This window comes from Erithacus rubecula (genome assembly GCF_903797595.1).
Source record: "Erithacus rubecula genome assembly, chromosome: 13".
NCBI lineage: Eukaryota > Metazoa > Chordata > Aves > Passeriformes > Muscicapidae > Erithacus > Erithacus rubecula.
This window is the reverse complement of record NC_136665.1, coordinates 20,088,964-20,114,781: the sequence shown is the minus strand read 5'-3', so window position 1 is coordinate 20,114,781 and position 25,818 is coordinate 20,088,964. Positions and strand designations below refer to the sequence as shown.

General features: G+C 54.7%; 1 protein-coding gene across 2 annotated transcripts in view; it reads left to right on the top strand.

The window, feature by feature from the left end:
• The window catches only part of PLXND1 (plexin D1), a 66,999-nt gene that overhangs the window by 30,672 nt on the left and 10,509 nt on the right, over positions 1–25,818 (top strand). For both annotated transcript variants that reach the window (XM_079316955.1, XM_079316954.1), the window contains exons 12-29: positions 1,382–1,545; positions 3,743–3,894; positions 4,353–4,452; positions 6,769–6,908; positions 7,542–7,709; positions 9,575–9,665; positions 9,904–10,179; positions 11,077–11,226; positions 13,123–13,237; positions 14,215–14,322; positions 14,932–15,044; positions 16,184–16,291; positions 16,672–16,802; positions 17,164–17,362; positions 23,156–23,302; positions 23,990–24,146; positions 24,302–24,405; positions 25,321–25,384. In XM_079316955.1, the coding sequence (XP_079173081.1) occupies positions 1,382–1,545; positions 3,743–3,894; positions 4,353–4,452; positions 6,769–6,908; positions 7,542–7,709; positions 9,575–9,665; positions 9,904–10,179; positions 11,077–11,226; positions 13,123–13,237; positions 14,215–14,322; positions 14,932–15,044; positions 16,184–16,291; positions 16,672–16,802; positions 17,164–17,362; positions 23,156–23,302; positions 23,990–24,146; positions 24,302–24,405; positions 25,321–25,384 (2,487 nt within the window). The remainder of the gene's footprint in view (positions 1–1,381; positions 1,546–3,742; positions 3,895–4,352; positions 4,453–6,768; positions 6,909–7,541; positions 7,710–9,574; positions 9,666–9,903; positions 10,180–11,076; positions 11,227–13,122; positions 13,238–14,214; positions 14,323–14,931; positions 15,045–16,183; positions 16,292–16,671; positions 16,803–17,163; positions 17,363–23,155; positions 23,303–23,989; positions 24,147–24,301; positions 24,406–25,320; positions 25,385–25,818) is intronic.

Genomic DNA, 25,818 nt, shown 5'->3' with positions numbered 1-25,818 from the left:
CACAATTTTGCAATACAGTGGTAACCCTGAGGAGGGGGGTGGGGCATTGAGTTTTGGCTGTGTAGAAGACTCAGTTCTCTGTGTGGGTGGTGCTGGGAGCAGGAACCACAGCAGAAAAAGCCTGGTGGAATTCCCCTCCTCCTGCATGGAGAAGGAGCTCGTTTACATAGGCTGTGTTTGCATCCATCGGAATTGGCAGAATATTTGGAGTTCCCACGGGACTGTCAGGCTGCTCTGGCTCCTCCTCGCCTTGCTCAGGCTGGTGTGAGTCACAGTGGAGAGACTGCCTTGCATCAGAGATCTGCCAGACAAACATGGCCATCTTTTAAAATGTCTTTAATGAAATCACTCATGTTAGTGCTTATTATTTCAATATTTATTAGCTTTTATTGTACACTCTGTTTTGGTAGTCCATTGAAGGAACACAAGCTCTGCTATTGGCTGGAAAACCACCCAGTGTAACTCCCTGGGGGGACTGCAGATGACATGGCATAGCTTTTTCTATTGTGGAGAATAGGAGAGACCCCCAGCAGCAGTGATGTTTCATTTAGCATGGCACAGGCAGAGTGTTGGTGCTGATGAAGTTTCATTAGCACAGCACAGCAGAGCGTTGAGGCTGAGGGACTCATTAGTTGCTCACGAAGTGCCTTAGGATGCTCCTGTGAGCAGAAGTGCCAAATGTGTCTGTTTCTGTGTTTTATGTGCTCCTGCAAAGTCTCCTCTGGGGATAAGGGTGTGAGAGCCATGTTCCCTGAGCATTTCTGGCTGTCACCTCCGTGGGTACCCACACTCGAGTGGCAGAAGCCTTGAGGCTGGAGAGGAAATGTAAACCAGGGCACCAAATGTAAATGCAGTGCAAGAAAACATATGGAAGCTGAGCTGAGCAGGTCTGAAGGGACAAGAAGTCAGTGAAAGGGTCTGTGGTCACAGGGGGAAGGAAAGAACTGTAAACACTGTACAAAGCACAAACCACCCCACTTGAAAAGTGATTGCCTTCCTGGCAGGGTGGGGCAAGCTTTCCCAGGCAGCTTCCCGTGTGGATGCTGACAGCTGGAAACACGTAGTTTTAATTGACAAATGTTCCAACTTTGGGTGTTGCTTGTTTTTCAAGGGAGAAAAAAAAAGGAAAAGAAAGTGCTAAACTACACTGTAGTGTGAACAAGTGCCCAGGCCTTGTGGGGAATCCGCAGGATGGTGGCCAAGTGCTGCCGCAGCTCAGGGTGTGTGCAGGCTGCTCTGCCCACCCGCTGCGTCCCAGTGTCACTGGGACTGGGCCGTGGGCAGGGGCGAGGGGCGCTGCCAGTTTGGTGTGTTGGATGCCTGGGGCTCAGCAGGGCTGCGGCAGCCCCAGGCTGAGCTCACTGTCCTGTCTCTGCTGCAGTGGAGGTGTACAACTGCGCCACCGGCAGCGCCGACTGCTCGCAGTGCCTGGGCAGGGAGGACCTGGGGCACCGCTGCCTCTGGAGCGAGGGCAGCTCCAGCTGCCGGCTGCAGCCCGAGCCCCCGCAGCTCCCCGGGGCGTGTCCCGCCCCGGAGATCCGCAAGGTAGGGTGGGGCAGCGGGAGGGGCGTGCTGGGTGTGCTGGGTGTGCTGTGCTGGGTGTGCTGGGTGTGCTGGGTGTGCTGTGCTGGGTGTGCTGTGCTGGGTGTGCTGGGTGTGCTGGGTGTGCTGTGCTGGGTGTGCTGGGTGTGCTGGGTGTGCTGGGTGTGCTGTGCTGGGTGTGCTGTGCTGGGTGTGCTGGGTGTGCTGGGTGTGCTGGGTGTGCTGTGCTGGGTGTGCTGGGTGTGCTAGGTGTGCTGGGTGTGCTGGGTGTGCTGTGCTGGGTGTGCTGTGCTGGGTGTGCTGGGTGTGCTGGGTGTGCTGGGTGTGCTGTGCTGGGTGTGCTGGGTGTGCTAGGTGTGCTGTGCTGGGTGTGCTGGGTGTGCTGGGTGTGCTGGGTGTGCTGTGCTGGGTGTGCTGGGTGTGCTGGGTGTGCTGGGTGTGCTGTGCTGGGTGTGCTGGGTGTGCTAGGTGTGCTGTGCTGGGTGTGCTGGGTGTGCTGTGCTGTGCTGGGTGTGCTGTGCTGGGTGTGCTGGGTGTGCTGGGTGTGCTGTGCTGGGTGTGCTGGGTGTGCTGGGTGTGCTAGGTGTGCTGGGTGTGCTGGGTGTGCTGTGCTGGGTGTGCTGGGTGTGCTGGGTGTGCTGTGCTGGGTGTGCTGTGCTGGGTGTGCTGGGTGTGCTGGGTGTGCTGGGTGTGCTGTGCTGGGTGTGCTGTGCTGGGTGGGCTGGGTGTGCTGGGGTGCTGGTGTGCTGTGCTGGGTGTGCTGGTGTGCTGGGTGTGCTGGGTGTGCTGTGCTGTGCAGGGGTGTGCTGTACTGGGTGTGCTGGGTGTGCTGTGCTGGGTGTGCTGTGCTGTGCAGGGGTGTGCTGTACTGGGTGTGCTGGGTGTGCTGGGTGTGCTGGGTGTGCTGTGCTGGGTGTGCTGGGTGTGCTGGGTGTGCTGGGTGTGCTGGGTGTGCTGTGCTGTGCAGGGGTGTGCTGTACTGGGTGTGCTGTGCTGTGCAGGGGTGTGCTGTACTGGGTGTGCTGGGTGTGCTGGGTGTGCTGTGCTGGGTGTGCTGGGTGTGCTGGGTGTGCTGGGTGTGCTGGGTGTGCTGTGCTGTGCAGGGGTGTGCTGTACTGGGTGTGCTGTGCTGTGCAGGGGTGTGCTGTACTGGGTGTGCTGGGTGTGCTGTGCTGGGTGTGCTGTGCTGGGTGTGCTGTGCTGGCTGTGCTGGGTGTGCTGTGATGGGTGTGCTGTGCTGGGTGTGCTGTGCTGTGCTGGGTGTGCTGTACTGGGTGTGCTGGGTGTGCTGTGCTGGGTGTGCTGGGTGTGCTGTGCTGTGCTGGGTGTGCTGTACTGGGTGTGCTGGGTGTGCTGGGTGTGCTGGGGTGTGCTGTGCTGGCTGTGCTGTGCTGGGTGTGCTGTGATGGGTGTGCTGTGCTGGGTGTGCTGTGCTGTGCTGGGTGTGCTGTACTGGGTGTGCTGGGTGTGCTGTACTGGGTGTGCTGGGTGTGCTGTGCTGGCTGTGCTGTGCTGGGTGTGCTGTGCTGGGTGTGCTGGGTGTGCTGTGCTGGGCATGCTGGGTGTGCTGGGGTGTGCTGTGCTGGCTGTGCTGTGCTGGGTGTGCTGTGCTGGGTGTGCTGGGTGTGCTGTGCTGGCTGTGCTGGGTGTGCTGTGCTGTGCTGTGCAACACCTGGGGGAAAGGACATCTTGCTAGTGACAGGATCCAGTGTTCATCATGTTAGTGGCAGAAACAACAGCAGCACAATCATGGCCAGTACCCTGTCCTCTCACAGCACTGGATGTTGTCACAACCAGTACTCTGTCCCCAGCAGTGCTGGGGGCAGCAGCTGCCAGGTGAAAGCAGAGGTGTAGGAGTGGGTCCAAAGTTGGTGTGTGGAAAAAAACCACGTTTCTTCCCAGATGTGTTTGCTGCCCAGCACAGCACAGAGGTGTGATGGTTTCTCCTCTGCCAAGCCAGAGCAAGGAGACCATAGTGTTGGGTGCAGTGGGCAAGCAGGAATGTGAGGAGTGATTCTATCTGCTTCAGAGGGCTCAAGTGGTGCTTGGGCACTGGGACTGGCTCAGGGACCAAGGCCAGAAGCTCCTGGCTCTCCCCCGGCCCAGTCTATGCCAATGGCATGGGTCACAGCTGCTCTCTTCCAGCCCAAATTCTGGGATGCTGTGACGCTCTGTCTTTGACCTGCCCTCGTTGGTGCAGATCGAGCCGCTGCGTGGGCCCCTGGAGGGGGGCACTCTGCTGACCATCCGCGGGAGGAACCTGGGGCGCCGCTTCAGCGACGTGGTGGGCGCCGTGCGCGTGGGCGCTGTGCCCTGCACTCCTCTGCGCCACAGATACAGCGTGTCAGAGACGTGAGTGGGGCTGGGGGGCTGTGCCTGCCTGCCCTGCCTGCCCTGCCTGCCCTGCCTGCCCTGCCTGCCCTGCCTGCCCTGCATGGCCCTGCCTGCCCTGCCTGTCCCTGCCTGTCCTGCCTGCCCTGCCTGGCCCTGCCTGCCCTGCCTGTCCCTGCCTGTCCTGCCTGCCCTGCCTGGCCCTGCCTGTCCCTGCCTGTCCTGCCTGCCCTGCCTGGCCCTGCCTGCCCTGCCTGTCCCTGCCTGTCCTGCCTGCCCTGCCTGGCCCTGCCTGCCCTGCCTGTCCTGCCTGACCCTGCCTGGCCCTGCCTGCCCTGCCTGGTCCCTGCATGGTCCCTGCCTGTCCCTGCATGCCCCCTGCCTGTCCCTGCAGCCAGGCAGGGCCAGCTGCTGCTGCCCTTGCCCCCTGGCACTGGCACTGCCCTTGCTCACTTGCCCCTGCTGCCATCTCTGCCCAGAGTCGTGTGCCAGACTGGCGAGGCCCCGGAGGCGTTTTCGGATGTGGTGACGGTGAATGTGAGCCGGGAAGGGAGGTCCAGGGAGCGCTACTCCTACGTGGTGAGTGCCTGGTTGTCTCCTGAGGGTTCCTTTGGTTATTCCTGTGCCCCTCAAAGTGAGGGTGCAGCTCCCCACGTCTTCCCCAGCTGGCTGAGAAACAGGATCTACAGCTCCTTAAGGAGCTGCTGAGGTGTCCCCTCACCTGTGGTCACCTGTGTGGGGCATGGCAGGACCACAGCAGGATGCTGGCAGCACAGCCACGCTCCCAGACTCAGCTCCTGTGGGGTCTGTCTCATCCCAGCTCTATTGACAATTCTGCTATAAAAAGGAACTTTGTTTTCTTGTACCTCTTTTGCTGAAGGGCTGCTGCAACCTGTGATATTTTTTGAGACTTGTGAAGCTCCTTTGTGCTGTGCAAGTTACATTCCATGAACTCACATTATTTAGAGTTTATATTTTTGCTGCAGAGACTGTGTTAGTTTTTACATGAAATAATGTGTAGGGATTAGACTGAAGCTAACCCCATGTCATTGTGCAATGAAAAGCCCTTTATGACTTTGTGCTGTGCTGTCTCACAAAGATAGCTTTCATCTCTATAAACCTGAGAGAAATTCATGCATTTTTTCTCTTCCCTACATGAACCTTGTTCTTGGGCAGTATTCATAGGCAGCCATGCTGGGTGGGTGTAGAGGGCACACGAAGTGCTTGGAGCCTTGTGCCTCCACGGCAGCTCCAGCTGGGGCAGGACAGCTCGTGCTGCAGGTTGCTGGCCTGGGAGGAGACTTGGAGCCCCAGAAAACACGTGTGTTGGGGAGGGACGCTGCATGATGGAGGTGTGCCACACTGAAAGAGCTTTCACACCATTTGCAGAGCAAGCAACCTCTTGTTTTCTTGGCTCTCCTCTCACACCTGATGGCATGCAAAAGGAGTAGCCTACACCGTGCAAGGTTGGTTTTAGTGAGACCTGAGCTTGAGCACTGGTACAGTTTGCCTGGAAAAGTTTAAAAGACTTTCAGAATTGCCCTTACAAAGAAGGTACTTCATGAAATACCAGATATTGTTTGTGTGCTACACCTTTCAAAGTCCCTATTATACATGCCTGGAAGAGACAGAATTCAGCTGTAATTGTGCTGAGGAGGAGGGAGAGGCTTCTTCAGGACATTAGAGCAGGCTGTGGATGAGCTGGATTTGCCAAAGCTGCGATGGAGGGGATTGGTGCTGGCAGTGCACAAGAGCAGCAGCCCCTGGCTCTGCCTAAGGAGAAGGGCTTTGGGGAACAGCAATAATCCTCTCTGCTGGTGCTGTAGCTGCAGTCTTGAATATGTGGGTTAGGGGCCAAGGGCAGGAGACAGCTGCCTGCAGCCACCCAGAGAAATACAAATTAGTGAAGGGATCCGGTGGAAATGGGTGACGGTCAGGGCAGCAGGAAATGGCTGCAGGGGAGCCAAGGACAAGGACAAGGACAGATGTTAGCACCCAGGTTTGTGTGGCACAGGCTGCCAGGCAGGGCATGCACAGCAGGCTCAGCCTGTGCCCACCTGCGAGTTCTGCTCTGCAGGAGTGAGGGATGGGCTGGTGGGCTCTGCCTGGCAGAGCCACCTTGGAAGGGTCTGCAGATCCTGGTTTGCCCTGCCCTGCCTGTCCTGTTCAAATGGAGCAGGGATGTCGCCAGCAGCCTCTCCTGGGGTGTCTGTGAGCAGACAAGAGGGCTCAGCGCCACTGAGTTATCAAAGCCTCCGGCTCATGAATCTCAGGAAGATTTCCAGGGGCTGCAAACACAGATAACATACACACTAATTTCTGCTGCAAATGGCAAGAGGCAAAGTAACTTCCCCCACAGTTCCTGTTGCCTCAAGAGATGCAGATTTGAAGCTTCCCTAGCAGGGGTCTAATATTCAATTATCTAAACCCACGTGGCCATTTTACCCACCTCAAGGCCATAGTGGGGCTTTAACATTATCCTTGCATTTAGGAGGACATGGGTCTGGAAGGGCTGAGATGGTAAGAGGAGGAATGAGTGAAAATTTCCTTTTATTGATAAACCTTGGGCTGTCACTAGCTCTGGACCTCCTGCTGGAAATCTGAAGGGAATGGTGGGATCCTGGGCTCCTGTTTGGCCCCATGTTTCATTTACAGCCAGTATTTAGGGACCACTGAGAGTCACCACTGAGAGGTTTTATATGAAGTTACTCCTTAGTGTTTGCACCACTTCTCTTGTTCTGAAACCTTGCCAGCAAAAGCTTTTGGTGTGCTGCTGTACCTGCAGCCTCATAGTGCTGGACACTTACTCAAAGTTCTAATCAATTCCCAGGACAGTGTGGAATATCCAGCTGCAGATTTCCCAGGCTAGAACACAGATTTCCCCTTTGTTTCCAGCTCCCCGTGGTGCAGTCCATATCTCCTCCCAACGGCCCGAGGGCAGGAGGCACCAGAGTGACCATCAGAGGCAGCAGGCTGGACGTGGGCTCCGAGCTGCGAGTGCTCATCAACTCCTCCAAGCAGTGCACAGACCTCAGGTGGGAGCAGGGCTGGGGGTGGCACTGGGCTGGTGACGAGAGCCAAAGCATTAGGAAGGGTGCTGTTGTCTCCCAAGGAGTCAGAGCGGGGGTTTGGATGGGGGCATCACTGCATGCTGGCACAGCATCCCCCTGGCTGCCCTGAGGGCTGCCCTGCCCTCTGTCTGCTTGGGAATGGTCCAGCAGCGGGACTGTGGCAGCTGAGAGCTGCCTGTCAATAGCCTGGAGGGACAACTGCTTGTCATCTGTGGCTGCCACCTGCCTGTCAGGGTGCTCAGGCCAGGCTGCAGCCCTGCTCCTCCTGTCAGGGTGCTCAGGCTGCAGCTCAGCCCTGCCCCAGCCCAGCCCTGTCCCAGCTCAGCCCTGCCCCAGCTCTGCCCTGTCCCAGCCCAGCCCTGCCCCAGCCCAGCCCAGCCCCAGCTCTGCCCTGTTCCAGCCCAGCCCAGCCCCAGCTCAGCCCAGCCCCAGCTCTGCCCTGTCCCAGCTCTGCCCTGTCCCAGCTCTGCCCTGTCCCAGCCCAGCCCTGCCCCAGCTCTGCCCTGTCCCAGCCCAGCCCTGCCCCAGCCCAGCCCTGCCCCAGCTCTGCCCTGTCCCAGCCCAGCCCTGTCCCAGCCCAGCCCTGCTGTCCCCCAGCCGCAGTGACAGCTCCATCACCTGCACCATGCCCGCCGTGGAGCTCCCCAGCGCCGTGCCCGTCTGCGTGCAGTTCGAGAACAAGTCCTGTGCCAGCCACAACATCACCTTCAAGTATGAGAAGAACCCGGTTATATCAGACATCAGCCCCAAGAAGAGCCAGATCAGGTGAGATCCTGCCCTAGCTGGGACTGCCTGTAGAGAGAGATGGTCAGTCCCAGGTAGGACAGGGTGGGACGGGGTCCTGCCAGGACAAAGGGGCTTCTCAGCCCTGGGCTGGATGGGTGTAGAGGGTGCCTTTGCTTGCTCTTGGGGCGCTCCAGGGTAACCCCAGCTTGGGAATAGAAGAAGGTCTCACACACCAGGACTCACATATAGCTTGTTTTGATGCATTTAGGAGTGCAAAAATATCAGCCTTGGTAACTATACTGTGCACACCTGGTGAGTGCTTTGGGGAGCCCCAGGTGGAGGCTCTATGAGACCCTGAGGATTTTTTCTTGGCAGTAAAACTGCTGGAGGATAAGATGAGATTTGTAATTTTGGATTTCAACCTTCCCCGAGGTCACAGTATTTAATTTTTAAAGCGCGTTGCTTTTAGTTTCACGTCTCTGTGGAGTTCTCAGACTTCTGTTCCTTTGGATACCGTGGTGAAATTGCACCCTCCTCACCTGGAGCTGGAAAACCCAGGGCTGGGTAGGAAATCTGGGGGGCCAGCAGGACATCACTGAAAGCAGCGCGCCCAGGGCCGAGCAGGAGCTGGTGGTCTGATGCCCTTGGAACAAAGCTGCCTCTCTGTTCCCAAGCACAGTGCCAAGGCTGCAGGCTGTGGGAATGCTGGGCAGAGGCAGAGCCATGACTCAGTCAGGCACAGCCCCTCCAAAGCTTCCAAGTGCTGAGTGGCGAGAGCGGTGTCTAAAAAGAGACGGGAAGAATGTCCTGCCCCTGTCACAAAGGAAACCACTGGGCTATTTCTTTGTTACCTTAGTCTGCGTCCTTGGCACTTAGAGCAGTTCCCAAATTTCAGAAGAATGGGAGCTGCAGGCTCTCTCCAGCCTCTGGTGCAGCTCCTGCAGTCCGAGTGCTTCAGACATTGCTGGGCTGCTGACCACAAGTGCCAATAACTGCTGTAAAAGTTAGCTGGATCTGATTTCTCTCACCACATTGATGAAATAATCCATATAACCAAAATCTAAACCAAAGCGAAAGTTGTGCACTAGTCTGCAGATGTGACAGGCTCCTAGCTAGAAATGTGGATCACAAATTCCCAGTGATACCCCCAGGCTTCAGAGAACCCTGGGGCCTCGTGCCAGAAGTCACTGTGCCTGGAGTGCTCTTTGGATAACAGGACTTGTGAGTCTTGCCTGTGCCCTGGCAAATACTCCAAACAAGTCAAATGTGATAGAGGGGAAGGGGAAGGTTTATCTAAGGTGCAGATGAGTGGTGATGGTTCTCCAGCCATTGCTCTGCCTTGTGCACATTGGGGCTGCTCATTATTCTTGTTAGTTGACTGCACAGTGAGAGGCCCCTGTGCTGCATCCCCCCCCCCCACCCCCGCCAAGCAGATTCAAAACACAACAACTTTCACACCTTGATCTCTCAGAAATTCCTGGAAGATGCAGGATGAGGGACGTTTCCTTCTCCAAGTCCCACAGTTCTGTGTGGATTGTGCAGGGCAGAGGCAGGGGATGTCTCTTGGCCATCCCTTCACGTGTTAGTAACACAGCCAGTGGCAGGGTGCCTGCTGCTCTTCTGGGCAGTGGGAGGAAGGGGGACATCCACTGATGCTGGAAGAGGCTCACCCCTTCCCACCAGAGCATCTACTCCTCCTTCCTTCCTTCCTTTCTTCCCTGATATTGTGGTAGCTGTGTGGATCTTTGCTGTAAGTAGGAAGAAGACTTTGTCTGCTGGGTCACATTTTGTGCTCAGGCATCTCGGAAACATCTCTGAGAAAATGTCAGGAGGAAGATGCAGCCATCACATGCCACGGCTGCACTGTCCTCTGCAGTGACCCTCTCTTTCTTCCCTTCCCAAAGCGGGGGCAGGATCATCACCCTGGAGGGAAGAGGCTTTGGGCTGGTGCAGAACGTGTCCATGGCGGTGCGTGGCATCGGCAGGGAGCACACGGTGCGTGTCCTGGCCAGGCTGGAGCAGGGCTGCTGCCAGCAGCTGGGCTGGGGCTGGGGGCCTGGTGGGGCTGGGGGCCCGGTGGGGCTGGGGGCCCTGTGGGTCTGGGGTCCCTGGTGGGTCTGGGAGCCCCGGTGGGTCTGGGGGCCTTGTGGGTCTGGGGGGCCCTGTGGGTCTGGGGTCCCTGGTGGGGCTGGGGTCCCGGCAGGGCTGGCTCTGAGCCCCTCTGCTGCTGCAGCGCTGCCAGGTGCACACTGACACCGCCATCACCTGCCCCTCTCCCGCCGCCTCCAACGTCACGGCGGGCGCCAAGCCGGCCCCCGTGGATTTCTACCTCAACGGGCGCCTGTACACGGACGAGCGGCCGGGCCTGGACGAGGAGCTGTACCCCGAGGAGACCCTGCCCGTCAGCAAGTTCAGCCTGGGCTACTACGCTGACCCCCAGTTCTCCACGGCCAAGAAGGAGAAGTGGATCAAGCACCATCCTGGCGAGCCCTTGACTCTGGTCATACATGTAAGGGGGCAGCGGCTGCGGCTCTGCTTCTCTCTGGGTGCTGCCAAACCCACCCTGGGCAGATCCCCGGCCCTGGGTACCTGCACAGGAACTGTCTGCAGGCACAGGAGACAGAAGGGGCAGGGTGGGAGCTGGAGAGGAGGAGCAGCTGCCAGAATTTGGCTCAGCTGCAGCTTTTGCATCTCTCTGCCCCAGGAGGTGCAGCCTGCACTGGGGATGCTCCTGGGGCATGGTGCCAGGGAGCTGTGTGGGGAGGGTGCTTAGCAAGGGGCTGAGTGAACAGTGGAAAAGAACTGCAATGCCCTGGCCTGAAACCAGGCAGGTGCAGCAGAAGGGCTAGACAATAGGTGTTTATTCCTGCAGAAACAGATCATTCATTCTTCTCTTTTGGCTACTGAATTCAGCTCAGCTCACAAGGAAGTTGGGGTGCAGAAGCCGAGTGGCCTGGACAATGAGCAATAGTAATTCAAAGGCCATTGTTTGCTGCAGGATATCCTAATCGTTTGCAACGTGCTCCAGAAATGTGCTCCCCCTCTCTCAGGTTTTGCAGGCGCATCCCCTGGCTGTCCCCTCTGCTGTACATCCTTCCCCCTCCCAGATGGGCACTCACATCCTTATCTTCTGTGCACAGCAGGCCCCATCAAAAGCAGATTTTCCCAGGTTCCATGAGGGGCTTGTTGATCCTGTGCCCCATGCTGAGTGAAGAATGGGAAACAGGAAAATGGGGAATGGCTTGGTTTTGGCTTTCCTGTGGATTGCTGGAAAAATGTCCTTGGTGAGGGAGAGTCTTCCCAGGTCTGCAAACCAGCAGGGAATAGGGAAAGGAAAGCAGAAGATCGATTGCAATTCCAACTGCTATGCTGCAGCCTGACATCCTGATTTTATTTCTGTCTTTAGAAAGAGCCTGACAGCCTGGGCCTGGAGAGCAATGAGTACCAGGTGAAAATCGGCCTGATCTCGTGTGAGATCCAGATTGTTTCAGACAAAGTCATCCACTGCTCCATCAATGAGTCGCTGAGCTCCTCGGAGCGGCAGCTGCCCGTGACAGTGAGTGCTGGGCAGGGGGTCCCTGCTGGGCACGGGGTCCCTGCTGGGCACAGGGTGCAGGGATGGGCACGGGGTCCTCTGACACCAATTCACTGACAGCCTGTCCAGTCTACTGGCAACAATCTGGGGTGCATGAAATTCTGTTGCAAACTGGAAACATGGAAATGCAGAAGTAACAGGATTTTTTGAGTCATCTTAACAGGAATTTTAAACTGGGTAATTTTTAACTTCTTTTTTCCTGGGTTTTTTTAATAAGAACTGAGAAACAGGGGAATCCCTTTGTGGAAGAAAAGGAATTTTTGAGTTTGCTAGTCTTGATGTGACATTAACCAATCAGGGCAAGTCCCCAGGAAGCAGGAGAGATACAAGGCTGTTCAGGCTGCACCAGCAATGAAAGTGCAGCTGACTAATCTGCTTATATTCATACCTGTGCATCCTTACTGAACCCACAGACGTGGCTGGGGCGCTCTCCTGCTGGCCATTCCACGAGGGGCTGCTGCCTTATCCCCCACGGGAAATGGCTGTGGTGACACAGGGCAGGGTCACACTGAGTGCTGGGTGGAGCTGTCCCTCTACACAGGAGAGACTTGTCAAGTGGGGTGGGACAGAAGACTCAGAAGACGCTGAGGAGCTGCCTCGTTGCAGGTGTCAGAGGGCAGAGGTGCAGCTGCTGGGGCTGGCAGGTGTCTGTGGGAGTGCAGTGAAGCTGCCCCGTGCCCCTGCAGTGCTGTGCCCCTGTCCCTGTCCCCTGGCTCTTGGACAATGTGCCAGGGCAGAGACCAGAGCCCCCCGAGTCTGGAGCTCCCAGTGGCAGCACCGTGCCCAGCCGTGCTCCTGGGGCTGGGCTCCCCTCTGATGGAGATGGGTGTCTGGTGGTGGAGCTGCTGGGAAGATCCTGCTTTTGGGATGGCTTTGGTCCAGTGGCTGAGAGCTGCTGCAATTTCACCCCAGTGGGCACCTTTCCCAGGGATGTTCATTGACACAGGAAATCGGAGATTAATTGCGATTAATCAAAAGATTAATCAAATTGTAAGATTATTGGAGCTCTTCCCTACCTAATTTCAAGGTTTTTTCTCAAGTTTCTCTCACTTCTCCTTCCTTGGGAGAAGTGAAACTCCCATTTCCAGAAGCGAAAGCCTTGTGTGGTCATGAGTTTTCCTTATCAGATGATACTGTGGAATCCTTTCATCCCAAGGGCCCAAAGAGCTGTTTGTAAACAGCACCCAGTGAGTTGCCAGCCTGTGATGTGTGCTGGCCTCTTCCCTTCTGGAGATCAGGAGACCCAAGGACTGAGCTCTAGTGGTTTGTGCTTGTTGTCACAAGAAGCACAGGCTGGGAGCAGAGCCAGCACCTTCTGACACCCCTTTCACTGCTGTTGCCACAAGACCATTACTCCCCCATGGTCTCATTTATTTTTATTCCCTTCGTTTATTTATATTTCAAGGACTTTAAAGTTTCTTAACCCTGCTTCTTCTGGGTGGCAGCTGTTCTGGTTGTGGAGGGGAAAGGCGAGTGCAGCAGTGCTCCAAAGGCTGTTCAGAGCCATGAAAAGGTTGATGCTTAGTGGAAGTGATTTTCTGGTAAGAGCAGCACCAGGGCTCTCTAGGAAAGGGCTGTCTCTTCTGGGGCAGGAACAGTGGGGCTGTGGGCCCTGCACTTCTGGCACCAAAGCCCTGTGGTGGTGCTGGGATGGGCTCCAGTGCAGCTCCACAGCCTGCTGGGAGGGACTGGGGCTCCTGGAGCCTCGCGGGGTCACAGCCCAGCTCCCTCCCACGCAGCCTGGGAGCCCGGGCCAGACTGACTGCTCTGCTCAGGGCTGCCCTGCCTCCCTCCCTGCTCCCAGCCCCTTGGGAACCTGCTCAGCTCCGGCGTTCCTCCCTCCTTCTCCCTCCTCAGATCCAAGTTGGAAAGTTCAACTACACGATTGCCATGCTGCACCTCGGCGGAGGAGAGACCGCGATCATCGTCTCCATCGTCATCTGCAGCATCCTGCTGGTCCTCTCTGTCGTGGGTAAGGAAGGACTCTGTGCTCCCAGGCTCTGGCAGGGCTTTTCTCTCTGCGTGTGGAGGTGTGAAGGTGGCTCTCAGTGCTGCAGTTGTGCAGTACCTGAAGCTAGTCTGGGTGCAGCAGGTATGGCCACAGCTCCCTGCAGCACAGAGCTTTTCCTGGCTGAACACACAGCTCAACTCTATTGAACGTATGATATTTATAAACTTACCCTTTTCCCCAAATACTTATACTATATATAGTATATACTTTATACTATAATACACATTAAAGAGGCATGTGAGAAACTGATCTTGGTCACAGGCATGACTGTCCCAGACCATTCCAAAGGTGCTCTTAGACCAAGGTGTAAGAAACAAGCAGTGGCAGGTGCCTGGTGAAGTAGGAAGAGCAGAGCCAGCATCCTTAGCTGCAAATCTGAAGCAGGCACATTGGTGTATGTACCTGGCTGGAAGCTGTGCTGCACATCTTTGTCCTCAGGCTGGGGTCCCTGCACAGAATGACTGTGCAGCAGGAAACCTGCCAGTTCACAGCAAATGAAGGTTTTATAATAAGGATTTAATTTATTTTTAATAAAGGCTCTAATGCACCCTATTTACTACATGCACCACCCATGATTAGAAACACATTTCTGGAGGCATGGGAAGACTGTCAGATATGAACACTGTAATATAGGTGGTAAACATCCTCAATTCTGTATTCATTAATCAGCTGGAACACATTAATATACAGTTAAGCTGAATACAGACAGCCCAGACCTAAATTGAAGATGACAGTTACAGCATGATCATGAAATCCCAGCTGGTTTTACTTATTTACAGATAATCGACAACTGCCTGAGCAATACCAGTCTGGTGCTAGGTGTGAAACCAGCTCTGGGTTTAGCTTTCTGCACTCATGTCAGGGAGAGCTGCTCTGAGCCCAGCTGCAGCTGCTCCTAAGCCCAGGTCCAAAAGGCTTGTTCTCTTCCTCTTTTCCAGCTCTCTTTGTGTTCTGCACAAAGAGCCGCAGAGCTGAGCGCTACTGGCAGAAAACGCTGCTCCAGATGGAGGAGATGGAGTCTCAGATCCGGGAGGAAATCCGCAAAGGTGAGTCTGTCTGGGAGCCAAGGAGCCATGGCTAGGAGTGGGAACTTGGGCTTGAAGCCATTCACCTTGTGCTGTGTAGATCACAGAATTATTTGCAGGAGAGATTCTGTGATCACCTGTGAGCTTTGACGGAGTTTGGGAATGTGGCTCAGTGGCTGGAAGTGTCACTGTCCTGCCGTCTGGCTTGGGCAAGCCACTGATCTCCAGTGCCACCAGCTTCTCTGCCCTGGGGTTAATGGTCTGGGCTGTGTCAGAGGGTTCCTTGAAGGTCACACTAACCCTCACTGTGCTTTCCTCTTGGGTGCAGCAGAAACTGCAGCACACTGCTCGTGGAGCGCTGGGAATATTCCAATATTGGCAGCCACCATCCCATGGTCCATGATCCTGTTCTGGGGGTCTGGGGCTCCTGGGCAGGGAGTGTTCTGTCAGTGCTCAGGGCAAGGTGCACAGTCTGATGGTTAAATCCTGATGGGAATGTGCTGCTCAGAGCAAACTCAGCTCCAGCCCAGCATGGCACGAGGGGCAGAGGAGCGTTCCCTGCCTCCAGTGCCAGCCTGTCTCGGCTGGTGGGGACTGGGCTCTCACCATCTGCACCTCTCTTTGTGTAAGGTTTTGCAGAGCTGCAGACAGACATGACAGACCTGACCAAGGAGCTAAACCGCAGCCAGGGGATCCCCTTCCTGGAGTACAAGCACTTTGTCACCAGGACATTCTTCCCCAAAGTAAGGAGGCAGCGCGTGTCACGGGCACCTCACTGCTCCCAGATGTGTCCCAACCATAGGGCTCTGCTGAAGGGCTTTTGCAGTGTCACAAAATCATTCCACTGTTACATATTTACTTGTCACATATTTCAGCCTCAATTATCATCAAAAGTGGAGCTGCACCTCCTGAGGTGACATACAAGATCACACATGACAGAGGCTGGTGGCAGCTGTCCCAGGAGCTGCTCTGGCTTGCCTCTTTGGGGCCATTGCACAGCTCCTCTGGGAGAGCTCCCACACCAGCACAGTGCTGGGGTCTCCTCCTCAAGGGCTCCAGTGTCACCCCACTCCATTCAGCAGAGGCTGGAGGGTGGCTGGAGGGTGAACTGGCAATCAAGGAGAGGGGCTCTTTGTCCCATGCAGAGTGCCCCCAGGCATTCCCAGCAGCTCAGCCAGTCCTCAGGAGCTCTTTGGATGCCTCTGTCTCTCCCTTCCCCCCTGTCCAAGGTTGGGTGCGTGGTGCTCCCAGTAAATGTCCCTTGGGCTCCCAGTCCCAATCTGTCTGCCCGAGTCCTTCACCAGAGCTGCCCCAGACGTGCTGCTGCCGTCACTCCTGTCACTGGGTGCTCTGCTGTGAGCCTGTGTGCCCTTCACTGTGGCTGTATTTCATCCCCCAGGCAGTGGTGTGCCAGTGCTGAGGACTGAGATGATTATTTATGACTGCAGAGTGTTTCATTAGTAGCTATTACTCAGGTTTTTCAGTTATGCAGTCTCCATGTCTCTGCACACTAGAGGCTTTAAGATTCGGGCTGGTATATAAATGCTAGAGATTTAAACATTTTTCCCATCTGTTTTAAAAGTTACATATGTTGAAGCACCCTGAACTCCTCTATTTTGATATATTCTTCTGTAAAACTGTCTCTTTTGGGAGTTTTCTAGCTGTCACATTACTCTATTTGCAGTCTCCCTGCCCTAACAGCCTCATATTCGTGCAGACTAAAGCCTCCCCCATCCTTGTGCTGTTTACCCATTTGGGGGCTCCTGCAAAGTGTTTCAGGGCCCCATAACCCAGCCCTGTGCATGTCTTTGGACTGGGTGGCTTTAGTGCCATTGAGAAGCCCCCCTGTTGTTCCCCTCCCTAACACTGTGCTTGGTTCCAGTGTTCCTCTCTCTACGAGGAGTGCTACATCCTGCCATCCCAGCAGCTCAGCTCTCAGCTGGGCTCCCACCTCCAGGAAACACACCCACTGCTGGTGGGGGAATGGAAGGTGAGTGACCCCCCAGAACAAACACTTTTGGCTGCTGCTAGCCATAACTCAGGGCAGCACTGCATCAGCTTTGCCAGCTGAAAAGGCAGATCTGTGAATCTTGCTCCATCTGTCTCACACTGGGGAGCCCCAAACTGGCCACAGTGCTCCAGGTATCCCCAGGAGTGCTGAACAGAGTGGAATGGGCACTGCCCCTGCCCCAGCTGTGTGTCCCCTGCCAGCAGGGCTGCTGGCTGGGTCACATAGAGGGAAGAGGGGCTCTTCTCTTCTGCTTGGTATCTCTGTGCTCAGTAGGGGCATCCCTGTCATCAAGAGCGATAAAATGTGGAGGAAAACAACAAGCAGGGTTTTCTTAGTCTGCTGTCTAAATTTTTCTTCAGATCCCTGAGAACTGCAGACCCAACATGGAAGAAGGAATTTCTCTGTTCTCCACCTTACTCAACAACAAGCACTTCCTCATTGTGTTTGTCCATGCTCTCGAGCAGCAGAAGGACTTTGCTGTCAGAGACAGGTATGAGCTTCAGAACCAAAGACTTGGCAGCTGGAGGAGACTAATTTATCCTTAATCCAAATCCAGCCAGTGTCTGGGTGTGTTTCAGTGGATGGCTGAGTTACACTTGCCTCAACATTTCTGATAGGAATGCATGGCCATAAACCCTGCAGAGCACTCACTCATTTGGTTAACCATGAGAGTGTGCAAGCTGGCCTGAGGTCCTGCAGCACTGAAGGAGGGTTGGAACTTCTAATGCCATTAAGAAGGCTCATGAAAATTGTCTGAAAGACTGTCTTTTGTGTGTTGGGTTTTTCAGTGCCAGTCAGCAGTTCAGCCTTGTGGGACTGGGGCTTGAGTCCTGTACTGTTCTGTGTTTCAGATGTAACCTGGCCTCCTTGCTTACCATTGCACTGCATGGGAAACTGGAGTATTACACCAGCATCATGAAGGACCTCCTGGTGGATCTAATAGATGCTTCAGCTTCCAAAAACCCCAAGCTTATGCTGAGGAGGACAGAATCTGTGGTGGAGAAGATGCTCACCAACTGGATGTCCATCTGCATGTACAGCTATCTCAGAGTAAGAGAGCCAGGTCACCTCTGTGTGCAGCAGGGATGAGGGATGGGACAGCCTGGGACCTGGCACTTGCTAGCAGTGCCACTCAGATGGTCCCTAACACTGGGCAAACTGATGTGATGAATGATTCAGGTGTAGGAAAACAACCTCAAGTTCAGTTGCTTCTCCACTTCTGCCCAGGGCTTTGTTGAGCTCAGTCTCCATGGCAGGTCAGAGAACAGATCAGTGTTTTCCCTGTGCTTGAGAAGAGCCACAGGGGAGCTGAGAAATACCCAGGGTGTCTGTAGGCTTTGGGAAGCAGGTGGTTGTGTGCAGTTTGTGTGACAGCTGGCACAGCCCTGCTGGGCAGTCAGTGTCTGTCCCTGGAGCTCTGAGAGGGGCAGGGGCTGCTCTGTGCCAGTCCCACTGCCCTGGGGGCTCTTATGCTCCTGGTTCTGCTCACATCTGAGCAGGAGAGCTGGGGCTGTCCCTGAAGGCTGCTGGTCTTCTCTTGGTAATGAGCAGGAATATGTTTGGCATCTCAGAGCCATCAGCAGTCCATCTGCTCAGTGCTTTATCTCCCACATTTGCCAGCTCTGTTTGGAATTCCCCAGAAGAATTGAGTAATAACTTAATTGATTCCACAGCAGTTAATTGGAGGATACCCCATTTTACCCACGGGAGGAGCCTTGAAAAAGCCTTTGAAAAAATATCTTTTTCATAAGTGTTTTCTGCATCCATAGAAGCGATTCTGTGTTGTCTTCATACACATTGTGATGTCTCCTGATCCCAAATGATCAATTTTTGTCCTAAAGCCAGTGGTTTTGTAGTCCATAATCTTTCATTTTAGCCAACAGAGTTAGCCAGTCTAACAAAAGAAGAGTCACAGGAGTGGATGAGGTTGGCTGAGCCAATGTAGCTCTGCTATCCAGCCTGCAAGGACAGAAAAGAGGAAATTTGTAAATTTTTTTAATCTTCAGATTTTGTGCCTGTAGTTTAACCATTGTAGAAAAAAAAGTGCTGATTTTCCCTTTTGGGGAGGGGAGACCACATGTGAGGCATCTGATCCAGCTCCAGCTTGTGCTAAAAATGGACATTGTGCAAGAAGGCTTTCTCAGGGAAAAAAGAAAAAGAGGAAAGTGGAGCCTTATCACATGGGCCTGAAGACTTGAGCACATTACATACACAATGGTGAGGAGCTCCACACACAGGATGAGTGGGAGCTGCCCTTTCCCACAGGTTGGGCAGGGGCAGTGGGAATGTGGCATCCTGGAGGGGTTGTGGCCATCCTGGAGGGGCTGTGGCCATCCCCAGGGGGCTGTGGCCATCCTGGAGGGGTTGTGGCCATCCCCAGGGGGCTGTGGCCATCCTGGAGGGGCTGTGGCCATCCCCAGGGGGCTGTGGCCATCCTGGAGGGGTTGTGGCCATCCCCAGGGGGTTGTGGCCATCCCAGGGGGCTGTGGCCATCCTGAAGGGGCTGTGGCCATCCCAGGGGGCTGTGGCCATCCTGGAGGGGTTGTGGCCATCCTGAAGGGGCTGTGGCCATCCTGGAGGGGCTGTGGCCATCCCCAGGGCCAGGCAGTGATGCTCTGAGCTCTGAGCTCTGAGCTGGCTTCCCCCTGCTCATGGCCCACAGAGGGAGATGAGAACAGGGTATGGTGGGAGCAGGACTGTGAGCTGACAGGGTCCTTTGCAGAGCTGTTGGGCTGCTGGCTGAACGTGCATTTCCATCCCCTGCAGCAGCTCCTTGGCAGGGCCTAAGGCTACACACTGGGTTTGCAGTCCCCTCCCAATCCAGCCTGAAGCCATGGCAGTGCAGAGCATCCCTGCAGCCTCTGTCCCACCTCTGAAAGCAAATAGTTTCCAAACTAAAGCACAATGAAGTTGATTTCCAGTAGACTCTGATATCTCACATTCTCCACAGTGAGGGTGGGATCAGAGGAGACACTGAGCTGCTCCTGAAATAAAAAAAGGGAAAAGAAATGGTCAGACAGGAGTGTCTGGAAAGGAAATTTGTCCCAGGTGACACAAGCCCAGCTGTGCAATGGGACAGGAGCTTGATCCAGATCAGCAGAGCTGGCATCTTCCCCATCACACAAATGAGGATGGAGCTCCTGTGGTGGAACAGACAGCACCTCCTTCCACACGGCTGCTGTCAGCTCAGGACTGTGATTTAAATAGTAGTGATAGCCAAAGGCCTCCCATGTGCCTTGCATTCCTAAGGATCAAACTGCTGCCTTTAGAGAGGCATTTCTTGGTTAGAAAGAAGGCTTGCCCGCCTGCCTGTAGCACTGCTCTGTCAGACATGTGATGATCGGCCTGGTTTTCATTCCTGAATTATCCCCATTAATCACAATGTCTATTTGAAACAGCTGCTGAGAAAGTCCCTGCGTTGTGCAGTGGAAAAATTCCAAGTGCTTGTATTTTCCCTTGTAAGTCAACGCTACATGCTCAAAACATTTGTTTCACATTAGTGCTGTGCCTAACAGCCCGTCCATTTGTGTTCTGGGGAGAAGGGTCTGGAGGGGCTGTCTGCAGCTGGGAAGGGGCTGCTGGGCACAGGCATGGCTGCACATGTGGAGGGAGCTGAAGGATGGAGCCCACGCTGGGCTGGCTCAGTTGGGAGGCTGCTGGGGGCTTGCTGAGAGCCAGGGGCTCAGGGGCAGTGCAGCATCTGCACAGTCAGTGCAGAGCTCTCCTCTCTGAACTGAGAGGGAGCCGTGGGTGCAGTGGTCTGTGTCTCTGCTTTGGGCTGCACTTTTGGTGGAAAAGGCTGTAAAAGAAGCCTTGTCCGTGAGCTACCACGGTGCCATTGTGCCTGGCTCCAAAGGGGCTGAGGAGTTACAGGAAAAGTAGGGCTCTGGAATTTGGCTTTTGTGTCTGGGTCCAAGCTTACCCGAGTTTTATGTGTGGGATGGAGGTTTGGTTCTTCACAGAATGCAAACAGATAACTCTCCCAAAATTAGCAGGCACTTGGGATAAGCAGCTGTTTTCTGTGCTGTTCCCACCCTAGGCTCACCAAAACATTTTGGAAATGGCTGTAGTGTGTTCCTGGGAGGACATCTATAATAACTTGTCAGAGTTGTGTTAATAGGGCAGCAACATGTGATTCCAGTCTGTGCTCTAAACCCTTTTGTTTTCCCAAGCATATAAAAACGAAGCCCTCCCACGCTCCTTGTGCGTGGAACAGTTCAAGTCCTGCCAGCCTGAACTGTGCTTTCCATTACTGCAGTTATTTCAGTGCCCTGGGTAGCTTTAAGGGCCCACAACAGTTCAGTCAAAAATGAAAATGAAGTCTCATTAAAATACATTCACAATAGGAGGAAAAAAAGGCCCCAGACTGTGTTTTTTTAAGTATTTTTTTGTCCTGAATCAGCACTGATCTCTTCTGGTTAAACTTCCTTTCTCCTAACCAGCCAAGTCCAAAGACAGTTTTGATTCCTTTCCAGATGAGTTTTCCGAACAATGCTGGAGGTTTCACAAGTTTGCCATTTTATCTCCAGTCCCTGCCTGCCAGCCCTTCTTCCCTTGCTTTGAAATTCGCTGTCTGATTAGCACTTTTGCAGATTTCCATAACATCCCACAGTTCCTGAGCCCAAAAGCCAAAAAGCCAAACAGAAATAGCATCTCTCTGGTGGAGCAGTGTCGCTGTGTCCCCTGTGGGATGGCCTGGGCCAGGACCTGCAGTGACCCCACAGTGCCCACCCTGCAGTGCCTACCCTGCACTGACCCTACAGTGACCCCACAGTGCCCACCCTGCAGTGACCCCACAGTGACCCCACAGTGCCCACCCCACTGTGCCAGGGGAGGGAGATGCCCCCAGCCAGCCCTGACCCCAGCAGCCCGTGCTCATTCCTGCCCACAAGGGTTCCCACATCAGCAGGACTTGCCCTGTTTCATGTTTTTGAGGCACTGCATCCCCCTTTGGCAGGAGCTGCCCATGGAGGGACGGGCAGGCTCCAGAGCCCAATGCTGAGTTTAGCCTCGGGTTTGTCCCTGCTGCATGGGGCACAAACAGGGCTCCTGGGGCAGCATGGCCAGTGTCAGGGGCTGATGACCCCGTGTGCAGGGCCAGCCAGGGGTGTCCTATGGCTCTCAGTGTGAGGGCAGTGGTACTGCAGCCCCAGGAGGTCTCCATGTCAGAGCTGTCCCCTTGTAATATCCTCCTTCTGCCTTTCTCTCCAAAATGAGCTCTTTGTGTCTTCTGCACATTCTGCACTTTTTGCAATCCTCAGCTTCTCCACTTCTTGACTGCACACCTCCCTCTTCGTTCTGGAAGCCTTCCTGCATTGCAGCACCCAGAGCCCTGCTCTGAGCCCCTGCTCTGAGCCCCAGTGCTGGCAGCAGCACTGCAGGGATCATTGGACCCCTGCAGCAGACCAGAGAGCTGCCTAGTGCTGGTGAAGCTCCCCTTGCAGAGGCAGTGAGTGCCCTGCTGGCACAGCCAGCCTGTGCCCACTGGCAGCCCTGCTGCATCCCCGGCATCGACCGCACCAAATGCTGCGCAGCCAAATTGACATCCAACTAATTGCTTTAGCAATTATAGGACAATTAGGATAAAAGAATCACCAAGTTTTAATTAAGAAGCAGATTGAACAGGATTTAGCAGTTCCTAGCTGACAAATATCAAAGCCATTGGGTATCTGTTGTGTTGAGCAGGCTCTCAGATGGCAGGGCTGTGTGCGGGGGGAGCTCCGAATACAGAAATGTGCAGAATTTGCACTTGCCTCATTGGAAGGAAATTGAACATGAACATTAGGGAGAATGGGATGTACTCTAACACTGAAGAGTTCCTTAAGAAAATAGCTGAAGTTTCCCTTGCACATCAGTGCAGCAGGCAGAAGTGGATCAGAAATTTGGCATTAAACTGCGTAGCTGAATCACATCACCAATAGATGCTCCCTGTTGTATTTTTCGTTCTTGCTGCAGGAGTGCCACAGTTCACCCCTCTCCCATTAACTTAGGTTTGATGAGTGTAAGGAGTTAAATGGTGTGTTTGCTTGCTGTCACATGGGAGCAGCTTGTTGACCCTGATGCTGTGTTTTGCTGTGAGGAGGGCTCTGCTGTGGTATGAGAAGTATGAATGCTGGTTCCCAGAGCCACTGGCCCAGGCTGTGGGCTCTCTCCCAAAGCATTCAGTGGCAAACCATGCAGTGCAGTGAGAGGTTCAGTTGACCATGAGAGGCTCATGAGAAAGCTGGGTGCCCAGATATCTCTGTCCTTGGATTTTTGTGCCATCAGCCCTATCTTGTCCTGCTGAGTGCAGCATGTGTACAGTCTGCACCCTGTCAGACTGCAGTAAGCATCTCTGTAGCACAGTGTGCTGGGTTCTCCCTGTTCCTGTGTAATTCATATGTAAATTAAGGCACATTTGCACATCCCTGCTCAGCACAGCCATGCATATGTCCCTGCCTTCTGAGCAGCAGCAGCTCTGCCCCTGAGGCAGCACGGCTGGCACAGCCCCTTGGTGCATGCTCTGGTGCTTGCTGCACAGCTTGGCTGGGCTGTGTTGGTGCTGACAGTCACAGCACCCCAAAAACGGCCTGAGGCTCTTGCTGGCTGTTGGGTCCTCTTCTCCATCTGCACTGTCATGATGCCACAAGTCTGAAAACTTCTGAGCAGCCTCAGAGGGAGGCAAGTGGGAGCTGGGAGGTGACGGCCCCCACCACGTGTGTGCAGCACCTGGGGTGGACTAGTGCTGCTCCCTGGAACAGAGGCACCTTCACTGTCCCCACAGAGCCCGTCCCTGCTGCACTGCTGATGGACCTGTCACCACCAGGTCCAACCTGCTGACTTGGTTTTCTTTCCTTTCCCTAGGAGACAGTTGGAGAGCCCTTCTTCCTGCTGATCTGCGCCATCAAGCAGCAGATCAACAAGGGTTCCATCGATGCCATTACAGGGAAGGCCAGGTACACCCTCAATGAGGAGTGGCTGCTGAGGGAGAACATAGAGGCAAAGCCAAGGGTGAGTACCCACGTGCTGAGGCGTCCCCAGAGCTTGGTGAGAGGGAGATGCTGTTCACAGCATTTAGGTCTGCACAGCTGGTGAGAGGGAGAAGGCACCCAGACAAAAAGAGAAGAGGGTTTCTGATAGAGTTGCTCTCCTTGCTCTGCAGCTTTAGACTGCGACTGGGGCAGTGACTGTGCCTCCCTGATCTCTGAGCTGTCTGTGGCAGCCTGTGGCCCCTCACAGCTGCCTGTCCCACTGTCCAGGAGCTCTCAAAGGCTCCAGGCATTGCAGCAGGCTTGGAGCTGGTTTAAGCAGTGGAGCATGTTGCATCAAGCAGAGGCTGAGCAATGAGCTTTGGTGGTCCATTAGTCACCAGTTGGAGCCAAGCAGGAGGACAAGGCTGGTAATGGAGGCTGACTCCTCCTCCTGCCTCTGGGTGGTCAAGCCCCATTAGCAGGACAGCATGAGAGGGGCTGCTGAGCTGCTCCCTGTGTTCTCCCAGCTTGGTCAGCAGAGCACTCAGCCCCTGGAGCTGTAAATCAGTGCTTCTCATGCTGTAAAGCATCGATGGCCACATTAGTTCAGCCTGATTTCCATCAGCACAGGGCCAGGGTGCACCAGCCAGAGCTGTGCAGACACTGCAGCGTTCCTGGGAGCCAGCAGAGCCAGGCAGGTCATCCCTAACACAGCCTCTGCCTGCAGAACCTCAACGTCTCCTTCCAAGGCTGTGGGATGGACTCCCTGAGTGTCAGAGCCATGGACACAGACACACTCAGTCAAGTGAAAGAGAAAATCCTGGAGGCCTTCTGCAAGAACGTGCCCTACTCCCAGTGGCCAAGGGTGGAAGACGTCGACCTGGGTAAGGAGAGGGGCAGGGGAGCAGCCAGGCTGTGGAACAGGGCAAGCACTGCAATGGTGCAGCAGCTGACAGAAGGCAGACACAGCACAGCCAGATCCCCTGCCCTGCCTCCTTCAGGCTGGGCTCCCACTCACCTCTCCCCTCTCTGTGCTCAGAGTGGTTTGCCACCAGCACCGACAGCTACATCCTGCGGGACCTGGATGACACCTCGGTGGTGGAGGACGGCAGGAAGAAACTCAACACCTTGGCACATTACAAGGTAAAGCCAGGGCACCCCAGGCAGCCCTGCCTCCTCAGAGCCTCCAGGGCAAGCTGCAGCTCCCCTCCAAAAACGGGATCATCAGCAACAAGCAGAGAGGTTGCCATAGCTCCGTGAGAGCTTCCAGGGAATAGACATCTGCCCTGGCGAGAATCTCGTTAATATTGCAACACACAGAAACTAATTAACACTCTTCATGCAAAACAAGTTATTACTGACAACAGAAAGAGGAGGGGAAAGAGCTCTTGCTCCCAAGGGCCACCAGCCTGGCTGATTAGTATCACAGTGCTCTTGATCCACACTCCTGCTGGAATGGCAGCTACAAATGCCAGTGCCTGCCCTGAGAGCCGGAGCTGGGGAGACCATCGAGGAAGTGAGGCCAAAAGGATGAGGAAACATGATGAATCAGATTGTTTTCTTACTGCTTTTCTGTTTAAAATTAAATGAAACCAGAAATACTTAACAGTTTTCATATTCCCTGTTATGCCTGGAAGCACAGTCCCCACTGGTCTGTAGCTGTGCCTGGAGAACAGAAGTGCAGCTGAGTGCTCATTAACGTGGTTATGGGGGTAGCAGCCCTGCTGCTGGCACGGTGCCCCTGTGCCACAGGGGCTGCCACCTCCCTTCTGCTTGGGGAATGGCAAACCTGCATGGCCAAACTCTCCTTCCTCTTCCAATTACCTGGTGTCAACATCCAAAAATGTATCTTAGATATGTGTTTGCCCAATTCCCATGGGGTTTCAGAAGCCCACTATGTTGTAACTGTATTGAAATTCCCTTTGGGGGGCAGGGGCAGGGGATGTTTGTGGCAGAACCAGACTGCACCAGCATCCCCCAGTTCCTGGGATCTCCCCAGACCAGGGAGGCACTGGTGAGGCTCCCATCATTGATGTGTGTTCTTCCCTTCCTGCACAGATCCCTGAAGGGGCATCCCTGGCCATGAGTTTGACAGACAAGAAGGACACCACGCTGAGCAGAGGTAACACCTCCCTGCTCTTAGGAATGCTTGCACTGTCAGAGGGCTGTCCCTGGCTGGAAATGGGTGCTGGGGATGCAGTGCTCTAAACGGATGCTATCCAGTGTCCTCCCTCTGCCTCATGGGGCATAGGGTGCTCTCCAAGCCCTCAAGGTGTTTGAACCTCCCATCTCACACCCTCATTGGGAGCTGGCATCCAGTCTGTGCTAACAGAGTGAGAGAAAGGCAGAATCTGAAACCCCTTGGTTGAAAAAGTCCTCTTTCTCACAGTTACATTTATTCAGTCCTTTGCCAGGTTTCAGGCTGTGCGGGGTGAAAACAGACTAAGAGAGACAATCCACATTAAATAAGGATTTTCAAACCCTCTTTCCAGGCTGCCTCCAGAGAGCCTGGCTGTCCAGGAGTGCTTTCCTGCTGTGGCAAGGAGCTGCTTGGGG